The sequence below is a fragment of the Callospermophilus lateralis genome, chromosome 8 (assembly GCF_048772815.1).
Source record: "Callospermophilus lateralis isolate mCalLat2 chromosome 8, mCalLat2.hap1, whole genome shotgun sequence".
Taxonomy (NCBI): Eukaryota; Metazoa; Chordata; class Mammalia; order Rodentia; family Sciuridae; genus Callospermophilus; species Callospermophilus lateralis.
The window spans coordinates 63,353,150-63,370,135 of NC_135312.1; the positions used below are offsets into that span (position 1 = coordinate 63,353,150).

The 16,986-nt window shown below is 37.1% G+C and overlaps 1 protein-coding gene across 5 annotated transcripts in view; it reads right to left on the bottom strand.

The window, feature by feature from the left end:
* The window catches only part of Hnrnpd (heterogeneous nuclear ribonucleoprotein D), a 17,465-nt gene extending 2,609 nt beyond the window's left edge, over positions 1-14,856 (bottom strand). For 2 of the 5 annotated variants that reach the window (XM_076865061.1, XM_077110228.1), the window contains exons 1-7: positions 14,294-14,855; positions 12,357-12,413; positions 2,955-3,123; positions 2,040-2,201; positions 868-999; positions 348-447; positions 88-234 (exon numbers count right to left, since the gene is read on the bottom strand). In XM_076865061.1, coding sequence (XP_076721176.1) covers positions 88-234; positions 348-447; positions 868-999; positions 2,040-2,201; positions 2,955-3,123; positions 12,357-12,413; positions 14,294-14,532 — 1,006 coding nt within the window. In that variant the 5' untranslated portion in view covers positions 14,533-14,855. Of the gene's footprint in view, positions 1-87; positions 235-347; positions 448-867; positions 1,000-2,039; positions 2,202-2,954; positions 3,124-12,356; positions 12,414-14,293 lie in introns of all 5 variants that reach the window. The other 3 variants (XM_076865062.1, XM_076865063.1, XM_076865064.1) reach the window with 3 other exon arrangements.
* Positions 14,857-16,986: the final 2,130 nt, after the last annotated feature.

Consider the following 16,986-nt stretch of genomic DNA (forward strand, 5'->3'; position numbering starts at 1 on the left):
GGCAAAACTGCACTACCTTTTCTACCTATCCAAATTTGTACAAAATAAATGTCAAATAGCAGTTAATATAAAAAGTATAGTACTTACTGCTATAATCACCATATCCATAGTAGTTGTTGTAACCAGTGTAGTCATATCCTCCATAACCACCGTAACCTTGGCTGTTATATCCATAGTTGCCATAGCCTTGATTCCAATAGTTACTATATCCCTGGTTCCAGTTTTGACTGGGGCCTGCAGCACATTAATAGGTTCACTAAAGTCAGAAGATCAGCAAAGATCTTTACTTCAGGATAATTAAAAAGCAGAAAAGCTTAAGATAAGAGTAAACTTAGGCTATAGCTTACCACCACCTCTTCCACGGGCTCTTCCTGCAAATCCTCCTCTAGATCCCCACTGCTGCTGTTGCTGATACTGTTCCTTCGACATGGCTACTTTTATTTCACACTAAAAGAGAAAAATTACATTAAACTGACTCAAGAAAATAAAGTCACTGAAGAGTTTATAATCATCAGTATGTAGCCAATGTTTTAAATGGTTGGCTAATATGGTACTACTATCCAATTCAATTTCTCAATTAGATCAGTCAATAGTACTAAGAGGAATAATCACTTCTGATGATATACAATAAGTACTTGCTAGAGATATGTCATTTCATTTTACATGCCAGGTCCTAAAAGAACATTTTTTGATAAAAACCTAGACATTCAAAAATTCACTTTAACAAAACAGTCCCTCCTAAAGTCACTGATCAACTTTTTTTGCTAAGGAGCAAGGAGCCAATGTATAATCATGCTATTTAAAATAAGCCCTTACAGAAAGCCAAACTCTCTAGATTTCTCCACAAGCTAAGGATGTTTAACTTACTTTACTAAGACCAACATTGTGGTATTTCTTCTCCATTATCTTCTTCACTGGTTCTTCTTCTTTAAAGGTAATAAAGCAGAATCCACGCCTCTTATTTGTCTTGTTGTCCATGGGGAGCTCTATGGATTCCACCTGATATTAAAACATGAGCTTTAATGTTCTAATTTTCAATCTGACATTAACAGCACAAGATTAATAGGGGGAAAAAATCATACAAACATACATTTGGCCCTCAAGCTTTATTCTGCTGTCTCTCCCTGTTCTAATTTTTTAAGAGGTTCTTCAAATTTCAGAGTATCCACTCTATCCAAATCTTCACAACTAATAATAAAAACCAAGCTTTACCATTTATTAGATTTCTTACCTAACTTGAGGATTAGAAACTCAAATGCTTACAAGTAACAAGATAGTCAATTTAAAGAAAAAACTAAAATGTCTATGTTTGGAAAAAAACAGGTGGAGAAGGCAAGACTGCTATAAACTGGAGGGCATATGCCAAACCCATCACGGAAAATTGCTATTCAAGTCTTAGATGGCTGCTGCCATACAGGAAGGCAGCAGCAGTTCCAATGTTGCTTGCTCTTGCAAATATTAAGCGTATAATCACTCTTATTAATACTCTTCTACATGTTTAAATTGATAAGGGACTATATCCTATTAATCATTCATTTCCTTCCTATTCTCAACACGTTTTCTTCTGTACTTCAGGTAACCCACGTGGGTTCTTCCTTGTAGTGTCTATACTTTTATTTCTTCTACTAATTTGGTAAATCTGAGTTTAGAATGCTTGTCCAAGCAGGGCACAGTAAGACACCTACATGCAATCCCAGCTACTTGGGAGGCTGAGGCAAGAGGATGGATTATGCCCATGAGTTCAAAGGCAGCCTGGTCAACATAGCAAAACCTCGCCACTTGAAAAAAAAAAAAAAAGAATGCTTGTCTGTTTCATCTTTCTGTACCTGTACCCAGTAGTACTTGTGCTCATTTACATGAGAAAAATGTTATCTAATTTCCAAAAATCTGCCCATTATTTTCAGTACTCCATTCTAAAACAAATCACACTATCTGCTAAACTTTAAATAACATCAGAAAAACACAATTAGCTTTTTAGTCTGCTTAAAATGCATCACACTATTTTTGACAAACTCTGTCCAAAACATTGTATAACATACCTCACCAAAACCACCAAAGTACTCCCTTATTTTCTCTTCAGGTGTATCTGGAGAAAGGCCACCAACAAAAATTTTTTTAACAGGCTCTTTTGTTTTCATGGCTTTGGCCCTTTTAGGATCAATCACCTTCCCATTCAATTTATGTTCTTTCTGATCCATGACCTAAGGAAATTAAGTTTTTCATTTTAACTGAAGTTTAGAACTATGAACTTACTTAAAAATAAGTTAAATACAAAACCAGGCATATGTTGACTGGCTCAAGATTAAACTGTGAAGTCATGTAGTGATATGACACACCAACAAACATATAGTAATGTCTAAACCTAAAGATAACTAAGAACTGGGGCTGGGGGAAAACACCACACAAATTTAACCATCCCATGTAACTGCCAGCAACATGAACAAACATGGCTGCTACTTGCCCTTGGCCCAGGATCAAAATTAATGATTTGATTAAAAACTGCTTATCTAACAAAAATTTCAAAATATGCTTCTGTGAACTGGTCACAGCACATCCTTTTAATTAGGCATTTAAAGTTTCTATTAATTATGTATTTTATTTTTTTCCCCAATGCCAGGGATCAAACCCAGGCCTTACACATGCTAGGCATGAGTTATATCCCTAGCCAAGTCTCAACATTTTTAAGTACACTTGTTTTATTCTCTTTTAGTGATGCTGGAGATTGAACCCAGGGCCTCACACATGCTAGCCACTGAGCTACAAACAGTCCAAGTCTCAAGATTTTTAAATGTTAATTTTAATTTAGTAAAGCCTGGCATACAGAGTATTAATAATTCCTCAATCTGCCTCTTCCTCGTTATACTTGTAAAACTACACAAGATAGGCAAATTTATTATATCAAACTAAACACATTTTACTATATTATTAACTGATCAGAACACATAACACACTACCTTATCTACACTCTCCGACTCTTTAAATAGCACAAAGCCAAAACCCCTTGATCGCCCTGTGATAGGATCTAACTTCAGAGTGCAGTCTACAACTTCACCAAATTTGGAAAAGTAGTCCTTCAGATCTTTCTTTGTAGTGTCCCAGCTAAGGCCTCCTATAAACATTTTCCTGTAAAGACAAAAAGCAGTATTAAAATGCTAAAAAGAAAATGAAATGCCTTAAGTATTATCCATATTTTTAACACATCTTTTCCAAACTGCCACCAAATTTACTGGGCAGTGTATTAAAATGTCATTCTTCCTACATAGCCCCACATTAAAAAAAAAAAATTGAATATTCTAGAAAGCTTTGTTTATCGCTGCTGAAAAATTATAAAATAATGAACAAGCAGCAAATTAGAAGTCTTTTGGCTTTCTTTTAAAAAACTTAAATATATAACCAAGTAAAAATCGTTTTTCTAAAATAACATTAATAGCAAGACAATCTTAGTTTCATATTTCTCTTACAAATCTTCATTAAACTTGTCAATGCTACATAGTAGTCTCCAATGATCATGGCCTCCTAACCATGCTTAACTTCTTCTCTACTTTTAATAGCTTTCCCATTAGCAGAGTTCTTAGTACAAAATAAAAAATTCTAAATCTCATAAGCTATAAAACCTTTTTGATGTGCTTAGTCCTTAAAAGACAGAAGCAATCGTGTAACCGTGAAAGCAATTTCAGGAACAGAATTATCCAATGAAGCACAATTCACTAGTTAGATGATTTATTTACAGTAGAACCTCAGTTAACCAGCAATAATATATTTAAACCTTTTAAAGTGCTAAGTGACAGGTGGTAAGTGGAAAACCACCAAGACAAGAATAAAGATACACGGTAAGAAAAAAAGTTTTAAAAAGATTTTTGAGTCTTAATATATCAACAATAGCAAAAATGTCAGATATGGCAGTAATTCTGTAATACTATTTGCATCTGCTTGCTTTGCAAAAGCAAGAAATAACTCCAAAACTTAATTAAACCTTCTATTATACTTTAAAAAACCAAGACTAAAAAAAATTTTAAGGGTAAACTGTCAGAATTTGTTATGTGGGAGCTAAAATATTTCCCTATGAGAAAAAAAAAATTATTTGCTGAAGGTTCCGCATCTTTCTTTCTGGGGTTGGGTCATGGAGAGTGATGGGGGAAATATAGTACTAACTTCCAGCTTTGTGAAGGAACTAAAACAAGCTTTTCATACAGAACATCTCCTTCTTGGGGCCTTTAAGATAGGCCACTGAGGCCCATTTTAGCATCAAGTCAATTTATTAAGGTCTTTCTTCTTCATTCCTAAGATGTCCCTGAAATTAAGGTCTTTCTTCTTCACTTCCAAGATCCCTAAATTAACTGAGGTGTTACTGATCCTAGTGTTTTACTATACTTATTTACTAATGACAAAACTTTCAGTGCAAAAGAAGTCTTACTTTAGACATACTGTGCTTCTCATGTCAGGTTAAGTTTTCAAAGTGCACATGTATTCTAGAGCTGGTCCATTTATGTTTAATTTTCAGAACTTCCTCAAAAATTCCATGCTTGAATTAACATTTAAAACTCTTGGTAATTTATAACCAAGTCAACATAACCCAAACACCTATAAATGTGAATTTCAAATGTTTACTTATTGCCAATTACATGAAAAAATTGAGGTATTTTCTTAATACACATTTCTTTCATTTGAATAATACTTATAATGTACAAATCTCACATAATTTGTTATAAACACCTTATTTTTAACCCAAAGATCCAGAATACTTCCTTCATATATGAAAGCCCATTACCACCATTTACTCTTTCAAGGTGAGGACTCTAGCCTTTTAACAAATGACAGAGCGCTAACTACATGGTAATGACCTTTTGCTGAGAGATGCATAGCAAGTTCTGTAATAGATACAAATTCAGATGAAGATTAACTATTAAATCATCATATCTGTGATCATCACAGAAACTTACCAAAACTAACAAAATTTGAAAGTACTTCAGTCTACATGGAAAATTAAAGAGCCTTATTTTAAAAAGGTAAATTTGAAAGGCAAGAAAATTCTGTCCTATTCTTCAAATAAAGACAACTAGTTTTGATTTAAGCAAAGTATTATTTATATTCATAGTATCCTTATTACTGTCAACAAACACAATTACAAGGAAATTTAACACCTATAGTGAGGGACATTCTATTATTATTCTCAAGCCCAAGCTGTTCTTTAAGAGGCAAGTTAATTTTCTTAATCATTAGATAAGCCTGCTATACTAATTCATCAAGTGGCCCAGTAAAGTGCTCTCTATAAAGAAACTTCCCATCAGTAATAGTCATTATAGAAGTTGTTAAAGTTTAGTCTACCTTAGAGCTAAAAGGGTTTACTGAAGATACTATCCTTCCTAATCCATCAAAATACTATCCAGAATATCAAATATTTTGACCAACTACAATACACATTACTATTCCTAGGCTCTACCTTCCTTTAAGCACTGCCTGCCTTCCCTAATCGCTCCTATTGTTTCATCCAACTACTTGGAATGAAATGTTTTACTACAAAACATCACACCTCTTCTGCTTTCATAAATATAGCAATCATGGTTTCAACACCCTATGGGTCAGTAATCAGTAATATATTTTGCTAATGTAGAATGCCCATAAGGTCCTCTGAAATTTGGCAGCTATTCATGGATATACTAAGAATATTTCATTTCTTAGCTTTTAAAACAAGTTTTACTTTTCATTTCTGCCCTATTAATCACCAGTTGCTTTTCTAAAAGTATCTCCTTTCCATTTTGTACTTAATTAGCTAGCTCTTAAAACTTCAAATTTTGTGTAAGGTAAATGTAAATAGTTTCTGAGCAACATCCTAAGTGGTTCTTCTTTGAGATAAATATTATGAGTACCTTGGCAGCCCAAAAGCCCTGTGGCTTTTTCTTCTTTTCTAATTAAGAAAGGTTGTTTAACAACTGATAAGACCAGTGAATATATGACAACACAAATGATATCAAATCCATTCCATCTTTGCTAAATGGAACACATTAAATCTATTCCAAATTTATTCAGTAAGCACAGCAAACTATTAACTGTATATCACAGCAAGAAAACATCTGTTTATTTTAATTTAATTTTGGACAAATGTGCACTTATTTAGTCTCTCTAGAATATTGACATACAATTATTGTCAAACTAAGCACTGGTCTAATACCAATTTAAATTATGTATATTTTATATATCTTGCTTAAAGCACAATACCTACTGTCTGTCCAGATTACCTCTGCTGCCTTGAATACAAAGACTGATTTTCAAGTTGCTGTCATTCCTGTAGAGGTGCAAACACTTTCCAATGAAGTAGATAGAACTTCGAAAATTCCTAAGCAGCCAAGTTAAAACTACCAAGACTTGTTCAAGTAGCAACAAAACTGGTTCCTAATGCTGCAACGTAAGTTTAAAATTTGATCCTTAGTTGTAAGTGAATCAACAATCCCAATTAAAATATAGGACTTCATCTACAGTATTTCATTGATAAAGAATAACCTCTTAATCCCATCTATGAGCTAAATATTTCAGAATCACAAAGGCAATACAATATGCAATTTAAAACACCTACTCAATAACAGAATTCTTTTTGTTTTCACAGCTGCTGATATTACTCCAAATTATAAAATTCAATGGCAAGCATAAAATTATATGACTCAGTGTAGATGACTATCCAAATGCTATGCAGTGTCACTCAAGAATTGAGGCTGCTTTCCAGGCCTTTTTTAAAAAAAATCACACTTTAGTTCAAGTTTAGGGGCAGTAAAAGCCAAAGTGCCTATGTTTAAATCCTAGCTCCATCACTTGTTAACAGAATAACCCTAAGTAAGAGGGAAAAATAATTCTAAGATTCTTTACCCATTTGCAACAAGCCTAACTCAAGATATCAGTAAGTGGAGTTAAATACAGCAGAACAAAGCAAGGAATTCTGTCCAGAAAACTGAAGTTATTATAGTGAAGCAAAGCACAAACTAAATATGATTTAATAACAATGCAACTTTTCCATTTACTCAATGGTTTAACTTTTAACTACAAGGGCTTTATAAACTTTCCAATATTAACAGAAAAGGGACAAAATAAGTTTTACATAAAGACTAGAAATTAGGTCATATTTTATTTAAGAGCTCTTAAATGTAGCTTCTATGAATCATTTTGGTGACTTGGCAGTCCTCTACATTTATGCCAGCACTTTAAAAATAATTTAAGACATAAAAGGAAATACATACAGAATAGTGCTGGCTGATTGAAAATGCTCTCATTTAATAATCCTGGATTTCCCCCATCAATAAACTGACAATTGAGGCCTTAAGATTTAACATTCCAAAGCCAATAATATTTTAAAGACACCTTCCCTAACAAGTCTTTACTGGAATTTACTGTCAAACACTTACTCAAGTGTTTGTACTTACAATTTTGAAATAGGAACAACAACAAAAAGCATTCTGTAACTTTCAAACAATTCTGAACTCATGATTTTACATATGTGGCTTCATAACAAGTTCTGACAGTTGAACAAAATGCAACAGAATGTCAACCTGATACATTTCAGGTATGGGCCATAACTGGCCAATCACTGGCACCTATTAGAGTAAATGTTACTCAAGCATATAATTTATCCATATTTTAATCATTTTCTGATATTTTATCATTAGAATCCTTTTAAAATCCTAAAAATGATAAATTATAACAAAATCTCACCAGCCCCTAAGACATGAGCACTTTCCTCAGAAACACAGGTTTTAAACTTAAGTCATTAGTTACCTATAATGAGAAGGTTATTTCACAACTAGATAAGATAGTATGGAAGTGATTTTAGAATTTGTCTATTTTTTTTTTTATTAGTTGACAACAAATCAAGAATATAACCAGACTTTTAAGTTCCACTCTACTTTTTAAATAGTTTTTAACTATTCACGACTACATCAAAATTGAGCAATAACCACCCCCAAAATTATTTTCCCACTATTAATTCCCCGCCCCCAGCTTTCAATGCATGTCAGGATGACATTGTAAAGTTCAAAAAATTCTTTATTCAAGACTAACATGTACAAAGATCAAACATTTTCTAAGCAAGATCAATCTTTTATATTAAATCTAATTTCCTAAAATAAACTTTGCTTAACCCACCATTTCCCTTTTTTCTTCATTTCATTACAAGGAAACAATGACTTGTGTTTTAACTTTTGAAATTCTCAACCAACTTCATAATGTAAACTCCTATTTACCTAAGAGGTTAAGGAATGGTATTTCCTTAACTTTTATATAGTCACAATCCTATGAAGTTTTCCATTAGAAATAAATACTGAAATCAGAAAATGATTTTTAAATCATTCCTGATGAATTTTTAGCATCTGCCAATCCTTTAAAAACACATTAGTTTTCAACATAAGGAAAAACTGCTGGGCATTCTTTCCATATTGTTGTCTGCTGACTAGCTTTTTAAGAATATTTGCTATAGTTTCATACATCTTGTAAGACCAAAAGGTAGAGGGTGAATTTCCCAAGCTGATGGTTTGAAATCTAGATAAGCAGGAGTTTACATTGTATGAACCAAAAGCTATCACCCTGATTATTAACCAAACACTGCCAGTAAATAGGAATCTTCCCTCATTAACCCAAATATTCTTAAATAACTAGCACCAACATACAACACAATACTCCAGAAACTAAAATATGCTTACCTTTACTCCACAGGAGTAAATCACTGGCAGTATCAACTATTAGGGCACCGGACAAATACACACAAGCTATGAAAGTATTCTATGTAGTCAATCTTCCTGTGGTGAGCATTGTTTCCAACATATTGATTAGCAAACCAAGTAACAAACAAGTTATATTACCCGAGACCACATGGTTGAAAGTGAAGTAAGAGAAACAGATCCCATATCTACTATAAGGCTGAAGCAGAGCTAAAGTCAAATCAAGCCTGGACTAATAGAATTATAAGTTATGTATCATTCCATTTAATTTGCATACACTTAAAGTGCACAGCTATGAATGGAATGGGGCAGTTATTCTAATCATGGTTTTTATCATTACTTAAACCAAAACTATTATCCTTCATGGTGGCCACAATGACACCAAAATAATGTCTCTTATATTATGGAAGCTTTGCATATGACAAAGTAACCAGACATTATCAAAAATACACACTGATTTTATAGAAAGGGTCACATGACTAGAAAAAAAATAAACCCAGGTTTGAGGTAAACATGTTTCTCTCAAAAAGTAGTACTGAAAAATTTCAACAATATTCCCTAATTCTAAGCTTAAGAGATTATATAATTTATATCACCTTTCCTATCAAATGAGAATTTGAATGTAAAGAATTTAATACTCCCAGGCTGGGGATGTAGCTCAGGGTCTGTAGAACATGCTTGCCTTCCATGCACAGGTTCAATCCCCAGCATCATTTAAAAAAAAAAAAAAAAAGTAAAGAAGAATTGAAAACTATCCCCCTAAACGTTTACCATGTCAAGATTTGGAGACAGCCTTTTCTGCAATTTTAACCCTAAGAAAGCTGTCAAAAGTTCCAAAGAATACTGAGACCTAGCTATTCAGGATCTCAATTGTTTCTTGCAAAACACTGTCTCTTTACTCTCCAGTGGTGGAGGATACAAACACCCGAAAAATCCAAATATGATCCTGAAGGCAAAAAGACTGACATGGGGGGCAGAGGGATCACAGGATGAAAAGAACAATACTCAACCTACCAGCCTCTAAAGAGAAGTCATGCAATTGTGAATACATGTGAACAAACTGTAATTAACATTCCAACCAAATCACACCGAAAATAAAAATTAAAAAACCTGGTAAGAGCTATAGTGGAAAGCCACATTAGCCCATCTCTGAATGGCACATATCCAATTCTTATTAAAAGTATACGTACAAACATTGTTAGTGAGAAGAGACATATTTTTGTATAATGCTCATAGTACTAAAAAGAATTCAAAGTGGGGGAGGGGGAGGGGTAGGGAGGGTACGTTAATAATCAACCCATCTGTGTGAACACTAACATAACTCTAGCTTTCCTAATTTCTTTAAAATTTAAAAATAATAATCCAAGTAGCTTACTACATGACCATGTGTATTTCACCAGACACTAGTTAATTTTAAAGTATCTGCAACAGTAGATATAGTATCTACTATAGCACTGCAGAGAATAGAACAATACTACATAACAAAGCAAAATGAGAATTTCTAATGCAATTGTTTTTAGCAAAAACTAGTGATGTTAATACTATAAAGATTAAATCAAGGTAGCCAGGACTGGTTGTGTATGCCTATAATCCCAGATATTCTGGAGGGTGAAGCAGAAAAATTACAAGTTCCAGGCAAGCCTGGGCAATTTAAGAGACCCTGTCTGAAAATAAAAAATGAAAGGGCTGGGGATATAGTTCAGTGGTAAAGCACCACCAGTTTCAATCTCCAGTACAGAGGGTGGGAAGCAAAGATTCTAGATGTCATTTAACTATGGGAATGAACATTTATTCTCTAGTCCCATAGTACAGAATAAAAACATTCACTAGAACTAAAGTTAAGATGCATTCCTAAAAATAACTCTTCATTTTCATATGCAAAAGGAAAAAAGTACAACAAAACTATGTTCACAACAAATTGATTCAGAAACAGAAATACATAAAATTGTATTAAAATCAATTTATAAGATTTTTTTATCCACTAAATAGTTTTATCCTCACCATTAAGACTATAAAATGAACTCCTGCCCAATATTCCTCAATGTGTGGGAAACAGAAACACTTAGGTTGGCAAGTGTGTAAAAAAAAGGCTTAAAGGTCTTTAGGGGATTTTTGCTCAAAGATTCAATATCTGCAACAATATTGGGCCAAATGATTAGGCAATTATCACGACAAATATTAGACTTTTAAAAGACAAAAAATACCAGGCATGGTGGTGTGTACCCATAGTCCCAACTACTCGGGAGGCTGTGAAGTCAGAGCCCACAGGTTCAAGACCAGTTGAGGCAATGTTAAGATTCTATCTTCAGAAAATAGAGAACTACTTTGTAAGTGCAAATTTGCTTAACTTAAAAGGAATTTCAGTGAAATCTTTCAGTGGAGGATGACAACTGGTCATAATTTAAAATGTTCATGAACTACAAATAGTTGTCAATTTTCCATAAAAGAGGCTGCCTCAAAAGCTGTAGAATTACATAGTTCTAGATAGCAGGGGAAGGACAATTCTGGTAAGAATCAACACCCACCTTCACATCTAATTGCTTATGGTCATTTCAAATTACTGGAAATGAATAAGATTCAAAATGCATGATGAAATAAGTCAAATACAGTTATATGATTTAATGTTAATGTCACTATTAACTAGCAGTGAAGGTGAGTCATTTGTGCCCTCTAGCCACCAAAATAGAGGGATTATTGTTCATCTTAAACATTTACTGAGTTTGTCAAACTCTGACTCCAGTCTTATATAACTTTTTGCTTTTTCCTTTGCCTGTTGTCAGTCTACTTTATCACCAATCTAAAACTAGGCAAATTTCAGTGGATGAGAATATAGTAAGTAAATCGTGTGTAAAATTAAAATGTTTACCAAATGGGTTCTTCAAATACAGTTTGTATAGATACAAGGCAAAGCCAAATATACTGTCCTTTTATTCAGTAAAGACTGACATAGGGGGGCAGAGGGATCACAGGATGAAAAGAACAATACTCAACCTACCAGCCTCTAAAGAGAAGTCATGCAATTGTGAATACATGTGAACAAACTGTAATTAACATTCCAACCAAATCACACCGAAAATAAAAATTTAAAAACCTGGTAAGAGCTACAGTGGAAAGCCACATTAGCCCATCTCTGGCACATATCCAATTCTTATTAAAAATATACTTACAAACATTGTTAGTGAGAAGAGACATATTTTTGTATAATGCTCACAGTACTAAAAAGAATTTTTACTTTTGACATCTCCAGAATACTCCAGTATAACATGCAAGACATTTCAAACAGAATTTCAAGTAGTCTTCACATTTAGCATTAATTTAGAATTTCAACAAAATTATTTTTCATCTTAACAAAAATAAGTCTGAAATTACGATAACACTTTTTTGCCCAAATATAAAAACAATACTAATTGTATTTAGCTTAAACTGACCAAAATGTAATTACATGCATTACCACAGACCAAATATGTAATAGCATCAGTTTTGCCCAAAGATTATGCACGATACCTAAAAATGTCTTATATCCCAGGCATAAGATATCCTATTAAATCAATGTCTAAAATTTCCTGGGGATCAATGGGCAACTAACCAATACACAGCCTCTTCAAGTTATGACTACTGAAACCTTTATAATACAGAAATAAAATTTAAAAGTTTTACCATTCTTCCCGCTGTGCCGTCGCTGCTTCAGTGTGTCGTGGGGAGGAGTTTGAATGGCTAGGGAATTAACAACCGGTACAGCAACCAATCAAAATTCTAGTTTTAGTTTTTGACATTGTTAGGGTTAAAAACTTTTAACTCATTTACACTTCAGTTCAACAGCAGCTAACTACAAAGGCAGCCGCTTTGCGATTTGAAAACTCAGGACTAACAAAAAAGCCTGCCCCAAACTTAAATTATAATTTATCATTTTGGTGTCTCTGTCCGAAGAACAGAATTCAGAAAGCAAAAACCAAAATGTTAAAGGCTTAAATTTCCAAATATTTAACATATTCTTTTCTCAAATTACACTATGTATATTTCAAGATCAGTTCTGTTTAATTAATAAAAGTTTACTTCCCCTCCCACCTCCACTCCCCCAAAGCCAGCACCATCAGTAAATAGCCTGACAATAATCTGCCTAGGCTGAATTATTAAAAATTTCATTTCAAAGTGCTTCCCCAACACCCCCTCCGAACCCTATGCTATTGCCCAGTAAAGGAAATCATGTTTCTAATACTGGGTTAGTGACATTTTATTGCTTTTACCCTCCACCAAAAGCTTTCTCCTTGTTACAGTGAGAAAAAAATTTTTTTCATATACACCCTCCCCATTACAAAAAGAAATGGAGGCATTAACCCAATATCAATAGTCAGTAATGGGAATAAGAGAAACTCAACTAAGAGCCGGGATTTAGTCCCTTCTGTTAACTCTTATTAATGCTGCATTGTAAATATATTTTTCAAAGCAGCTTTAGACAGTAATGTGTAAGTTATTCCAATTAAAGGAAACAAGTTTGTATTATGAACTTGAAAAAAGAAAGTTTATCCCACAGCACGATACAGGATGTTTATTTTATGAAAAAGGGCGGGGGGGGGGCATCTTTTAATTGTGGGTGAGAAGGTGGAAATAAAACCGAAAAAAGGCTCGTGGGCACCGAAAAGTGGGGAGAGATTAAATAATAATAATAATAATAATAATAATAATAAGGTGCACAGAAAAAGTTAACAGTACAATCTGTACGAATAGTTGGGAAACCCAATAGCTGAGGGCGCGAAAAGGGTGCGCGGTTAGAATAACTCAGTGGGATGGGGGGAAGGGCATCCAGCAGGCCAGAGGTAGGAACAGCTCCAGTCAAGTGCAAGCCCCGCCGACTAGGGAAGGAACTTAGGGAAAGCCCGCGAAGCAAAACCACGTACTAACAGGGATTGGGGGCATTATCAGCAGGCCAAATTTGTCCCATGGTGGAAATGTAAGGCCTATACAGGCAGACCGTTGTGCGATTGCGTAAAGTGAAAAAAAAAAAAAATCGAACAAGTCCTAAGGCGAAACTTACTTAAAATGAAAAACATTCGGCCTGAAGCCGACGCGGGAGTAACAGAGATGGACGATCTACACGTTCCCCAAAGCAAGTGCTTACAAACAAACTTGTCCTCTCGTTAACAGTGGGGAAACACCAAATAAACCTCAGTAATCCTGGCAGAAAAATCTTTTTTTTTTCTATTTGCATCTTTTTGTCCAAGATGTGAGAAAACAAGGAAAAGAGAGGACAGCGGAACAGATAAAAAGGTGTCCTCGACAGGCGGGAAAAAATCCTGGCGGCTAAGTCGGTGGGAGGAGACCCGTGGCGAGGGAGGAAAGGAGGGCGGGCCGGGGAGCAGCATGGTGACGGCTAAAGGTGGAAAAGTGTGTGATGGGGGAGGGGGCTGTAAGCAGTCAGGGGAAGGAGGAAATGAAGGCTCCGGGGAGCCCAACAGAGCCAAGAGGAGACCAGTGCAGGGAGGCTGCAAGGGGGCCTGGAGGGCGGGCTGAGAGCGGGAGCGAGGCCTAATGGCGGGGGATAGGGAGGGGGAGGGGGCCTAGTTGGGCCTCACTATCCTGGGCTGCCCCTTACTCACCCTTCATCCTCCTCGTTCTTACTGGCATCGATCTTCGTCCCCTCGGATTCGGCGCTGCCTCCTTCGGTGCCTCCAGCCGCGGTTCCGCCCCCGGTCCCAGCTCCGCTTCCCGCCGCCGCCGCCGCCGCTGTCCCCTGCGCCGCGGCCACCATGGCTCCCTCCTGCTCGCCCGCTGAGCCGCCTACCGCCGCCGTTGCCGCCGCCGCCGCCCCGTCCCCGCCGAACTGCTCCTCCGACATAGTGCTACTGCCTCCGCCGCCGCCGAGACTACACCCGCCGCTGCCGCGAACCGAAACTAGCAGCAAAGTAATCCCCGCCGCTGCCGCGCGCCCGCTCTACCTCGCGAAGCACACAAGACAGAGAAGGCGTGCGCGTGGCTGCAAAGGCTCCTGCGCCTCTCCCTGGCCTGCCCCCCTCGCCTCCCACTCTCGTGCGGCGCGCACTCCCACTATCTCTGGCTGCACTAAAAAAGAATAAGAAGCAGCGGCGGCCACTCTTGCCTCCTCCTCGCTTTAATGGCGCCGCCGCGGACCACCTAAAATGGCCGACGGAAGAACGGCGCGTCCCGGTCACGTGACGCCAGAGCGCGCCCTTTGCGCCTCCCCCGCCCCCTCCACCGCTAGTTCCCCCCCTACCCTCTTTCTCCTCGGTCCCGCCCTCTCACTCCCTTTTTTACCTTCCTCGCACGCGCGGAGCCGCACACCGTGGGGCCTTTAAAAGGAACCGGAAGTGACGTGATGTAATACGGCCGTGTCGGGGAGCAACGAGAACAAGGAGCGTTGGTTAGGAGGCGCAGCTAGAGAGGCTCCTTCCTCCTCCCCCGCCCTTCCGAGGATTCCTGGAGTCCACTCACCTCTCCCTACCATGCGGACTGGAAGAGCGGTGTCGGAAAGGGGTGTGGTTGCGCCTTGCGGAAGGCCACTGTCCTGTGCGCCTGCGACGTTTGGATGAGGGAAGAGAGGAGTACTCCCGTCGACTTATGTCTGAAGGCCCCAGCCAGAGAAAGGAAGCTGCCCTGAAGCGGCAGCCGCTTTTGCCGGCAGTGTCTACCGCGGCTTCTGGGGAATCCGGGCTGACGGTGCGTGGAGCGAAGCGCCTCTGCGGACTGTGCGCGTGCCGTGACAGCCGCAGCTCCTCCGCCAGTCGTCCCCGCCCGAACTCGGTGACATTGAGGTTCCCTACGGCCGCCGCGGGCCTTGCCCAGACAGGCTGAGGTCGCTGACAACTAGGGCTACCTTTTCTTTAAGATTGACTTTCCAACTAATATTAATGCTTGCCTGCTTTTCTCCTGAAATTTTTCGTCAAAAGAAGCAGGTAACGCTTATTTTTAAGGAACCGGGATTGTTTTTGCTTTGCTTGCCTTATTAGAAAATCCTAAAGTCTATCGTGGTTCTTTTACATTAATGATAGTTGGGAAGTGTGTTAAATCAATCGAGGGTTCGTTTAGTTTAATGACTTTTAGTCCTTGTACTAAATAGGATACATAAATGCCGTGAATCATCTTTACGAGATTTCTGAATTTGTTGTGTTGAGGTGGTTGTGTGGTGTTTGGTTTGGTTTTTTTTTTTTTTTTTTTAACACCATTAGGCGTGTTATTCAGGATAACAGTAAAATTATTCCTTAATAGACCTATTAGATACTCCAGCCTTGGCTCGAAGCTGGATTATTTGTGGTTTGAGATTTGCAGCTTCCTGCAGCTATCTTTAGAAAAAAATGAAATTTCTAGGTACTTTGGTGATCAATAAATAATTGTTTGCCTATTCAGCATTTGTGTAGGCTAAGTTAGGAAAAGTTTGCAAAATACAGCATAGAACTCTCAAGATATTAAATACTCGTTTTCTACTATGTACTTAATTTATAATAACTGGACGCTATCCAAAAATCCCAAAGGAAGATAAATCCCAAAGCATCGTAGACTACTTAAAACTCAAGAATGCAGGTCAAGTTTTGAAAATGTCTTTAAAATGTCGATTTCCTGAAGTCCTATATTAAGCAATCACAGGAAGGCAATGTTAAGGAGGTTTGTCTACAGTGACTCCACGTTTGTCTTCACTTGCCAGGATATTAGCCAGTGATAAAGTGGCCATTGTGTTCAATTCAAAGTTTTGAGCAGGTTGGAAACCACTAATAAGATGAATCAAAGGGAAGTCTCTTGAACCTTTTCTGGTTTCAAGAGAGGATAACTATGTTGGGACTGTGGCTCAATGGTAGAATGCTTCCCTAATATGCCTAGGCCCTGAATTTAATCCCCAGCACTGCAAAAAGAGACCAAATGACTTCATGGTTTCATTTACTCTTATAATATTATATTCTTAGATTTGCCCACTTTATAGTATTAGCAACTTTTCCAAAAGGTCCGTTGATAATTCACATGCAGCCCCGTAACTTCTGGGATACTTGGAATTTATTAAAAAAAAAAAAAAATCCCAGTCAACATAGGAATGATTTGAAACACATTGATATATGCTTTGTGATAGCGGATGATACCATATCACTCAACACCCTTTATATTGTGGCCTAAATTTCTACACCCTGTTCTCCTACATCCACCATTCTCTTAGAACTCACTTAACTCTAACCCTGTTTAATATTCCTCACCTGCCTAGTAAATGCCTATCCATCCTTCAAAACTCTAATCAAATATTCATCTTTCTGTGAAATCTTCACAGACCTCTTTAGGCAGAATTCATTCT